This window comes from Lupinus angustifolius, chromosome LG03 (genome assembly GCF_001865875.1).
Source record: "Lupinus angustifolius cultivar Tanjil chromosome LG03, LupAngTanjil_v1.0, whole genome shotgun sequence".
Classification (NCBI taxonomy): domain Eukaryota; kingdom Viridiplantae; phylum Streptophyta; class Magnoliopsida; order Fabales; family Fabaceae; genus Lupinus; species Lupinus angustifolius.
Genome location: NC_032011.1, coordinates 2,873,957 through 2,885,658, shown reverse-complemented (window position 1 = coordinate 2,885,658; position 11,702 = coordinate 2,873,957). Strand labels below are relative to the sequence as shown.

Genomic DNA, 11,702 nt, shown 5'->3' with positions numbered 1-11,702 from the left:
CCTCTCCACACAGCAGAAGCAAAATCACAAGAAATAAACAAATGATCCACAGATTCCGCATGGTTCAAACACATAGCACAATTAATGTCCTCAATCCTCTGAATAATCTTCCTTTTAAATAATTCTACCTTTGCAGGAATTCTCTGTCTAATGAGCTTCCAAACAAAACAACATATTTTTGAGGGAACACAATTAATCCAACAATTTTTTAACAAGTTACCTAAAGGAGAAGTACTTTGGTCCACTTGACTGAGATAAGCGGATTTGATAGTATATCTCCCAGATGCATCCAAACTCCAGCTCCAACTATCTGCAATAGCCCTCTTGCAAGAGTGATTTTGAATCAAGGCATACAAGTTCTCAATGATATCCTTTTCTCTCTCAAGCAAATCCCTACGCCAAGTCACCTCCCACTTCCATACATCATCACACCAATCACCACACTCCGCCACAAAAGCCTCTCTATTTAGAGCTAAAGTGAAGAGTCTAGGGAAGACCTCTTTCAAGCTCTGATTTCCCACCCAAGTATCTAACCAAAAACGAGTTTGAGATCCATCACCAATGACCCTCCAAATTTTCTTATCAAACCATCCTCCCATAAAGCCAACTGAAGAACCAACTTTACACAAATCCTTTCACCATCTAGAAGAATTGGCCGAAGATTAGAAATATATAGTATTCCCATACTTTGAGTTAACCACCTTAACCCAAAGCGCATCCTTATCCTGAAGTCTACGCCATTTCCATTTTCCCAGCAAAGCATCATTGAATCGAGCCAGGTCTCTAACACCCAAGCCACCAAGAGATTTAGGCTTACAAACCTCCGCCCAGGAAACCCAAGCAATACCTTTACCACCTCTTTTGTTACCCCAAAGAAAACGCCTTTGCAAATTCACTAGTTTTGCTAAGACCTTTTTAGGAGCCTTATACAAAGAAAGCAGATAAGTAGGAATATTAGCAAGCACTGAATTTATAAGAATTACCCTTCCACCAAGAGAAATATGCTTATGTTTCCACAAAGCAAGTCTTTTAGTAACCACATCAATAGTGCTTTGCCAAGTCTCAAGTCTTATAGGATTAGCCCCCACCGGTACCCCCAAGTAGAGAAAGGGAAGAGTGCCAGTTCTACAAGCCAAGAAAAACGTCCCATCTGCCAAGAAAGATTCAGACACCTCAATACCATATAAAGAACTCTTTTGGTAGTTCACTTTCAGACCCGAGGCTAATTCAAAACACTTCAGAATAGATTTGATGCACCACAAGTTTGACACAGTTGGTTTACACACCAAAATTGTATCATCCGCAAACTGAAGATCACATACTTCGACCTCCTGCCTTCCTCACCTTATGGTAATGAACTAATCTTTTTTGGGGTTTGTAGATGTCTCTTCCAACAAATATCACTTACATAAATTGAACACTTATCTTTTGGTCATTCTGTGGATCTAGGAGGATCTTACACCACTAGACCAACATTTTATTGATCAATAATTGTTAATATATAAATGATAGATGATACATTCATACAACAAAAAAACTCTTAAAATCTTGTGCACAAACTATTTTCTCATTAGAAATTTAAGAAAATTAGGTGGGTTTAGTTTCAAGAAATGTTTTTTTATTTCAATTTCCTATTTTCATTTTGATGTTTTCATTTTCATGCTTTCCTTTGCTGAAAATATGTTTATTATAATCATTTTCATTTTCAAAATCATTCACTTTAGACTTCACAATCTAGGACACACTTGCAATTAATTTAAATCTAATTTTAGTCACTAAAGCAATCAAGTCACCAATTTGAACAAATTTTATGTTAATGATTTCAACAAATTTTATCTTATCAATATATTGAACAACTTTAATTATTAGAGTTGGTCATTAGATATCACAAATATGTGGGAAATGTCATAACAAAGCATTATGCACTTGTAGATGCTGTCCAAAAAAGTTAAAATAAAATACTAGCATACAAGTGTTATATTATTTAATAAAGGTTATAATAACTACAAGTGCATCAATTTCATCCAAAATTGTATATTATTATACTCATTGTCGAACTATTTCAATAATATCATATAAGATGAAGAAAAATCATTATGATGAGATATAATGAAATAAATTTTATTATGAAGGTGTATAATGATCTAATGAGAAACATATTTATCGATTAATTTTGGAGTTTTGTTGACTAGTGGGTAGAGTAATTGAAAATTACACTCCCCTCGTTTCAAATCTTTTGTTGGTTAAGGTTATGAACATCATTTAAGAAATTACTAAATAATATAAAAATTTAATACAATTTGACTAAATAGCAACATTTAACGCACATTAAAAACTGGATTAAAAAAGAAATCAAAAAAAATTTGGTGAAAAAAGAAGTAATAAATAAAAGTATAATTGGAAACTAAAATATAAATTTGTATTGAATTTCAAAAATATCAAAAGATTTGGAATAAAATAGAAAAATTATAACATCATAAGATATTAAACTATTGAAGGACAAAAGTTTTAAAATTTTCAATAAAATATTATTGTCTCATTATTAAAATGTTGGAAATAACATTTTTCCATTTTCAAAATTTCATAAAATGAAGCTCATGTTTTCGAAAATATGAAATGAAAATAACAATTCAAACATATTTTCATCATCTATTTCTGTTTTCATTAAAAAGAAAACAAAAAATAACCGGAGCAATCACACCTAACTACTTCATCGTTTCAAAATATTTTTTTTGTTTAAAGTTGTTTACATTAATTAAAAAATTATTAAATATGTAAACAATTGATATATCTTACTTAAACAATTGATATATCTTATTTAGAGAAAATGAAATGTAGTAAAGAATATGAAGTGAAAAGAATAATTGAATCTCGTATTTTTAAAACATAAAAATAATAAAACTTCAAAAGTTTTTCAATGGAGAGTATTATTTTCACTTTTACTTTCATTTATAGAATATAATTTCCCAATGAAGATGTATTAATGACGGACAGATAATTAAGAAAATATGTGATTTTCATATTAAAATAACTTTCTGTCTAATTGACTTGTACTAATATTGTTTTTGCCTCTAACACCTAAGCAACACTCTCGCATGGACATTAGTGAAGGGTGTTTCTGGTATTAACAATGTTTGGGAAAAATGAGTATTTGATTTTTGTAATATTTTGTCTATAATATCTATGTATTATTAGTGAAAATATTTATATATTATTTAGCATTTATTTGTATTTTTTTTTAAAAAGTCAATAATAATTAAACATAAATAAGAGATAATTAATTAAAGTCTTTAAAACTTATATATTGTCAGTACATACATTTTTTCTCAATAATTATATGCATTGATTCGTATTTATTATATCTCTTAGTAATAAGGTGAGATAGAGTTGTAAAATCATTAATGTGCCTTGATTTTATAAAGGAATATATAAATGAAATCAAATTTATTTTCCTAAAAAGAGGATATTATTATTTAGAAAGGAAGAAAGTATTATGAATGAGGATTTGGTCAAATGGTGCAAAATGTCATAGTATCCTAACTCTAAATATTATATTGGATATAATGTCAATGTTCCATTCACCCACAAAAAATGTTCATAGTATTTTAAAGGACAAAATTTTATGTTCATGTTTTAAAATGAGAATGTGGGTAACACACAAGTCTTGGTGAATAATTAACAAAAAATTAAAAAATTCATATAATAAAATAAAGTTGTTGAAGATAAAAAATTAACAATTTTTTGATATTTTATATGAATTTGAAAAAATCACATTAAATCATTATTTTTTAAGGCATTAAAAGTTACATTACATTTTAATTTATTTGAATTTTTCTTCTTTTTTCTTAAATTATGCATGCGGATCGCCCACATTGCCCAAGAGAATTGCTCGCGGGCTTGCGAGCAAGGCTAAATAGACAAATTGACAAAATTTGCATGTCTTACCCGCAAAAAATATGAGCCATATAAGCATGTCTTCAATCATTGTTTGTTTTGCTATCTATATCCACACATGTGGATGCACAAAATTTAGGTTATGAGGATAATACAAAAGGTGAATTTATCAATGTTAAATAATAAAACTCATTGAGTACATAATTTCTTTTTTTAATAATTATACACATGCATTCAAATTTGTTATATCTCTTATTAACATTGTGAGATAGAGTTGTAAATTCAGTAATGTGCCTTGATTTTGTAAAGAAATATATAAATGAAATCAAATTTATTTCCTAAAAAGAGGATATTATTATTTTGAAAAGAAGAAAGTGTGATTAATGAGGATTTGGTCAAATTGCTCAAAATGTCATTGTATCCTAACTCTAAGTATTATATAGGATCTAATGTGCAATGTTCCATCCACCCACCAGATGTACAAATTTTAGGCTATGAGAATGAGTAATGATATATCTTTCTATTAATTCTCATATCTACAATAAGAAAATGATACATGTCACTTGTAAACCAACCACTAAATTAGATATTATAATAAACAATGATTATTCAATAACACAATTTTGAATGACGCTGTTGAAAATGAGGTAGAAGACCATCAACAATGCACAATAAAACATGCGCTGTCAATTTGTGTAACTTCTAAAACACATTCTTGACAAAACAATGTTGAACATCACTAACGTTAATTAGCGCTGACTTGAATGATTTATGTTTAACAACACATTTGATAGAAAGCGTTGTTGATGTTAATACATGCAACAACACATAATTAAGGAAGCGTGGTTAAAGATGACATAGTAACCGCGCTTTCTTAACTATGCGCGGTTGAAATTTTACGATTTTTTAAACGTCCGAGATATTAATAATAGCAGTTATATGCGTCTCTTTATTTGTTAAAACATTAATGGTTGAGTGATTATAACTTTTAATATAATGTATTAAATACATTACTTTTAATATACAATTTTTATTTTGAATTCCTTAACCATACCGTTAAATATCCCCTTCACAAATCACAAGAGGTTAAGATATAAAAAGTGAGGAAGTGTAAATTAACTATGACTCGAGTATTAATGATTTGAGTATTAGGGATTTTCTTACCTTTTTATGTACGAATATTTCTTTCGGATAAGGTTCTACTTTCACTTCAAATATAAATATTTTTAATGTACTTTTTCATCAATCATATTACTCTTGAGTAATTAAAAAAATGAAGGAATTAGTTTTCGGGAGGACTAATACTCTTATTTATATATTTATATATAATATAGAATAAATTATAAATATCTCCCATGATTTTAATGGAACTATATATTACCTTACTACCCTTTTTATAATTATACGTACCTCCATTTTATGCAACACCATATAGTTTTTCTTAAATTAGTATTTAAATAAATCAAATCAAATTTGGGAGGTTTATAAAATGTTTGCTTGGATAGTGTGTTTTTTCTAAAATGCTTGATAAAATGTTGCCGAAGGATAGCATCTGGCGCTGGCACTGATGTTAATTTTTATAAGGATTTAACATGTATATATTAATAGTATAACTATTTTTATACTATGAACATATTATTTATTATTTATATATTACTTATTATTGACTTTTAAATAAAAATATTAATAATCAATTATGGATAATGAATGGTTAGTGTAAAAAAGTTTATACTAATAGTACACATATTAAACTATTTTTATAAAATACATGTCATAATTATATAATTATTGGATAAGCAAACAATTTTGAGTTGGTAGTGTTTTTATTTTAAGTAATTATCATGTGTTTATATTTTCAGCTTTGCCTTTTGCTGATAGTACCTTGCTATTAGAATCAGCAGCTAACTTGTAATTGGACATTGGAAATTTTTCCAGTCAATATTGTCAAACCATAAATTTACTACAATTCTTTTAAGCATTTTATTAAACTGATCAGACTATAATTCTTTCAATCAATTTATCAAATAAGTTGTGAGTAGTATATTAACTACAATTCTTTAAAACATTTTATCAATGAAGTTGTGTATAGTATTTAAAACATATTTTATATGACGTAAATAAATGATACTTTTATTGTAATATTTCATTAACATGTGATAACACTCATTTAATATTTATGCATAAAAAATGACTAATTTATGTAATTTTCTTATACTGTGTGGAGAATAAAGTATATCTATTATAAGATAATTTATCTCCTCAAACCAGTAAAACTATAACATGTTAAAATTATAAAGATTAGAGGAAATAATTTATCTCCATGCACTAGGGATAATATATAAAAGTTGAAAGACACCATTGGAGGCTGCAAAAAATGCAAATAGAAAAAAGTAGCAGCGGGTGAAGAGAGTTGAACGTCAACGGCGATTCCTTCAACATAATGGTTGGCCTCGCCTACAATATCTCACGCGCCTCCGTTGCATTCGCTCTCCTCTCTGTTTTCCTCGCCGTCGTTCACTGCTCCGATATTCCTGTAATTCACTTTCATCCACAAACATTTTCCTAAGATCTATTTTTTCGTTCTCTAAAACTTTCTTTTCACTTTTTTCTTAATTTTTTTCTACAGAACGCGTGCAGCAAGAAATGCATCGCAGAAAATTGTGACAGTAAGAATAAAATTCATTCCTCTCTATATCTTATACGCTGTTTTGTTATTACTATATATCATTCATTTCACCATATGTTTCCTTAGACTAATTGCTTTTGTGTTTTATGTTTACATTGCTGTTATAATCGTAACTGCGGCTACAATATTATAGTTTTTTAGGGCTTTGCAATAGCCATGACAATTGCAGCTATGAGTGGGGCTCATATAAAGTGCTTTAGTGCGGCCTCAATTTCGATTTGCACTGAGCCACACCTTGTTTTACTGTTGTATTTGCAAGTAATCATAACCACTATCTAAAGATACTGTTATGTTTTTGGGTGATAGGTTCGGACAATTGTAACTGCGATGCGTTTACATAAAATCGTAGTATTATGGCCGCAATTGTGGTGACAGATCACAATTTAATACCATATAGAGAGAGCTTATTTAGACTTATGAAAATAGCTTATGAGGTTCCTACGAGCTCTTTCTGGCTTCAATAAGCACAAGCTTACGAAGATAACATCTTTTTGGCTTATTTCGTAAAAACTTGCTGAGTAAGCGCATAGTAAGATTGTTTACTCAAAAGCCCCTAATAGGTGTTTCCATGATTTCTCTCCTTACCATTTTCTTAACTGACAATTTCAGCGATCGGAATCAAATACGGCAAGTATTGCGGGGTGGGTTATTCGGGTTGTCCTGACGAGAAACCATGTGATGATCTTGATGCTTGCTGCATGGCCCATGATAACTGTGTTGGCAAATTCGGTACCCTATTTCTAATTCTTTCTTTATCTTGTTCACAATTACGAATTCCATTAAGCCACATATTGATCAATGTTGTGTTGTTACTTGCTATTAATGTTTATATATGCTTACTGTGGTAAATGCAATTTCTATTTAACTGTAGATTTTAATTATATAAAGTTTCAGATCAACATTTCTGCTTTAGATTATTGAATTCTCGATAGTTTGTATGTTAATTTCTTTCATTCTTTCCTGGACTGTAACTTATTGTTGTTTTTATTCAATCAATTTCTTCTGCAAAGTGTTCAAATGGGGAGGGCAATCTTGGTCTGTGATACTATTGGGTGCTTGAAAGCTTGTTGGGTATCCAATTATCAGTTTTTTCTATTTTTGCTATATGGATAATCAGACAACTATCTGATCTGGAGAATTGATGAAAGGAGTGAAAGGACTGCTAACAATGTAAAATTGATGAGAAGGATTAATTAATCATTCTAAATGGTTATTTCTGATATGGGAATGATTATTTGTCGTCTATACTTTTAAGTTTGTATTGCTAGTAGTTCTTTCTATTAACCTCTACTTCATACCCCATTAGTTCACCTTTAAATTTCTACTTTTCATACTTAGAAAATTTACCACACAACTATATCATTGTTATACTTTATGGCACTGAATATTGGGAGATAAAGCCAAGAAGAGCATAAGCTCAATGTTGTGAAGTTGAGGATGTTGCAACGGATGAGTGGGCATACGAGAAATTTCAAGAATGAATGCATAAGAGAGGAAGTATGAGTACTATTTATTGAGGAAAATATGGTAGACTTTTGCACATATTGATGTGGCCATAAGAGAAGGCAGATAGAAGCTTCAATAAGAAAATGGGATCAAATGGAGTATAAACCAATAATTATAAGTAGAGGAAGATTAGGAAAAATTATATGAAATCTCTAAAAAGTTGTGAGAGCTGAACAACCTTTTCTCAAGACTTGGTTTATGGCATAACATAATGACGTCATTTGATTCATGTAATTGACTCTAGGAAAAAACTTTTGTTAATGTTGTTGATATCCAAGCTAATTTTGGATGTATTATATTATCATTGACATCTTGTATAGATTTACATTTGTTGTCTTGTTCATCAACCATTGTAATAAATCTTTTAAAAATTGACTCACAAGAATACTTCCTCAGTGTGGAAAATGAAGTTTTAAGTGCCATGTCAATGTAGAAAAAATCTAGCCAATACATATATATGCATAGACACTACACTGATAGTTATTTCTCTTGTTCTCCTCTGCATACATTTATTTTTGTTTAAAACTACTCTGCAATTTCCTATCAGCTTGAGAAAGTTGGCTTAGAATATTTTGCTTATACTAACTAAAAACATGGTTTGGCAGGAATGGTTCATGTGAAATGCCATGTGAAGTTCAAGAAATGCCTAACCAAAGTACAGAAATCTGGGAAGGTTGGGTTTTCCAAGGTATGTCCCTATAGTACAGCAGCACCAACCATGATAAGTGGCATGGACTTGGCCATCATGCTGAGCCAGTTGGGTAACCATAGTGATGATCTGTAACAAAACTTGAACCCCTTTAACATAGCTCATCCACAGTGTCAAACTTCTCTCGATTTTTTGATATTATTGATCCTGATTAAGCCACTATTTTTTCTTCTGTTTTTTACTTACATTGTTATTTATCTTAGTATATCACAAAAGAACTCAATAGTCTCTTTCTGCAAGGTTCAATTATGAAGATTATAGGAAGAAATGACAAAAATTGTTTCTCACAAAAATGATGAAATTGGCATAGGATAGTTGTGGTTTGACTAATGTGGAGGGTAGTGAGAGAATGATAGAATTGGATTTGGCTTATATTGTTTAAGAGAAATGCTAGCAACGTGCCATTTTCAATATTTGTTCAAAACTCTATTATTGGTTGGAGCACATGTGGAACCTACTAAGTGAAGAGTGGACTCATGATTTGTAGCTTCTAGATAAACTCAACCTAAAAATAAAGAGTAAGTTTAATCTTGTTAATATTTCTCTTCTGTTTAAATGAATAAAATTAGAGGCACCCCTGAGCAACTACAAAATATTACAAAGGAGCAAGCGAATTGAAAACATTGAATTAAAGCAACTCATTAACTCTTTTATCTCTATATAATAATTATAGTCATGTGTTTTTACATGCTATCTATCTTATTAATTAGGTAAGAGTAGAGTTGTAAAAAATGGTAATTACTGATGTATTGATTTTCAATAAAACAACTAAATAGGAAACAGGATTGATTAAAAGTATAAAAAACTAGTCTCTAATTAAATCTACAATATAAACCATAGTCAGAGGGTAGCACAATAGTACTCCATCTAACACAATTCCAAACACATAAATAGCACAGGAAGTTGTTTCTTTATTTTTATTACACTCGCTCTTGCTTAAGTGTGTTATCAGAAGAAGCTTTTTAGGGTATGTTTACGAGTTGGTTTTTAAAGAAGAATGAAAGGAAATAGAAAACTTGACAATTATCTCACATTATATTTTATGACACTGAAACCTTTCTATTACCTCTATTGTCTTCTCATAACCAACTAGAAAAGAGATGGCTTTTGAGAATGGATGAAAATTGGTATAAACTATCAATCAATGGACATTAAGCCTTTTTTCAAGGTAAATTTAGGTATGGAATGAGCTAGCAAGACTTTATTCACCTTTAATTAACAAGTATATTCAGTGTGTTTAGCTGAAGTGTATTGAAGGTGAATAAAATATTTAGCCTAATCAAGATTGTTTGCCCAAGCCAACTTTTCAATTAAAAAGTGAGAACGAATTATAGAAAATAAACATTTAGGGTATTTTTGGATTTATTTTTGAAATGGCATTATTGCCATATTTTCACCAGTTTGTTGAGTTTTGCTGGTGTAGTGGATTAAAGCCCAAAATCCCTTTGAAACTAACAAACAAATGAAGAAATTGTAAGTTGCTCATTGGAAATGGAGTTCAAAGTTTCCACATTTATAGAGAAAAGAAACTCTTGGGCTAATAAGCTTGTCTCCTATGTGGTAGTTTCAAAATGTATCTCTTCCTCGGATTTAATTCCCCAATTCATTACAGTAAAGTTCTTTAGCAATATGTTTGATTTACCAAACTATAGATTCATTTATGATCTTAGATAGTTAGATTTTATTTTTGATTTCCCACATGTATCTCGTACTGAAGACAATCTTGTATGAGCCGGGAACATCCACAGGTACGTGGGACTCAGTGGATATTTTTTCTATCCACAAAACTCGAACCCGAGACCTTGCCTTAGATAGCACTACTCACCATGTTCTTCACTTTTATTCAATGAAAATTGGAGTGTTGTTGCACTCCAACACCTTATACATTTTTAATTTTTTATTGAAAAAGATAAGTCAAATAATAAATAATAAATGTTTAGATTAAAATCAAATATGAAAAGTGAGTCTCTGAAATATTGAATTTAAAATCCTAAAAAGTAGTGAAAACTTTTAAAATAGGTAAAAAATTAAAAAAAGTTAGAATATCATGAAACGTGTCAAAACTTTCCCAATGATATACCAAGGATTACAAGTTCTAAAAAAAACTATATTTTTATGTCTCAAGCCAATCATATTTCACCGAGTATTAAAAAAATTATTTTCAATTATTTTAATTAATTATCATTTTTTGATTAGATTAGGACATAATCAAACATCAAATGTTGGGACAGATGATCTTAATTCAATCAAGATATAACTCACTTGTATATATTATAAATATATTTATTGAATTATTTTAGAAATAACATTTTTTAAAAAAAGAAAGCAAACTAACATTTTAATTAAAATGGGAAAATTATTTTATTTTTTATACTACCAAAAGTATATCCGGTAAAGAACTAATCAGTTTTAGGGTTTGTGGCTGCCCTCCTAACCAGTACTAACAAGAATCAAACACTTGATCTTTTAGTTATCTTGGGATCTAGAGAAATCTTACACCACTATAACAATGACTTGTTATATACTGTGAAAAGGCAAATCAATTTTTGGATTTATTATTATATATTAAAAAGATATATTATTTGTGCTTTTTTAGAGACTGGCGAATTTAGATCTCAAAAAAAATATATATAACAAAATTATCTAATATAACGTACATGGATCCAATCCTAGATTATTCTCCATAATTTTATGGTTCAAGAATTATTTAAGCCAATCTAAATTAAAACAAACACTAATTAAAAGGACCATTAAGTTATCTAAGCCAAACCAAAATCCGTAACAAAGGATGCTGAAAATGTACCATCCTAAGAACACTGAAAAGACAAAATATATAGAAAAAACAGTGGAAAGATTAATACATGTCATTGGAATAAAGATCCTCTCACATATACTTATTTCTCCGTT

At 29.6% G+C, this 11,702-nt stretch overlaps 1 protein-coding gene and 1 long non-coding RNA gene across 2 annotated transcripts in view; one reads left to right on the top strand and one right to left on the bottom strand.

Moving 5' to 3' along the window:
* Positions 1–8,273, bottom strand: part of LOC109343086 — a 17,902-nt gene extending 9,629 nt beyond the window's left edge. Inside the window, exons 1-2 of the long non-coding RNA XR_002107161.1 lie at positions 8,262–8,273; positions 848–856 (exon numbers count right to left, since the gene is read on the bottom strand). This is a non-coding gene — a long non-coding RNA (uncharacterized LOC109343086). The remainder of the gene's footprint in view (positions 1–847; positions 857–8,261) is intronic.
* On the top strand, positions 6,248–9,050 carry LOC109343085 (probable phospholipase A2 homolog 1). Its single transcript, XM_019581222.1, has 4 exons — positions 6,248–6,427; positions 6,521–6,560; positions 7,190–7,309; positions 8,692–9,050. Exons 1-4 carry the CDS (start codon positions 6,335–6,337, stop codon positions 8,868–8,870), a joined length of 432 nt encoding a protein of 143 aa, XP_019436767.1. The 5' UTR covers positions 6,248–6,334; the 3' UTR covers positions 8,871–9,050.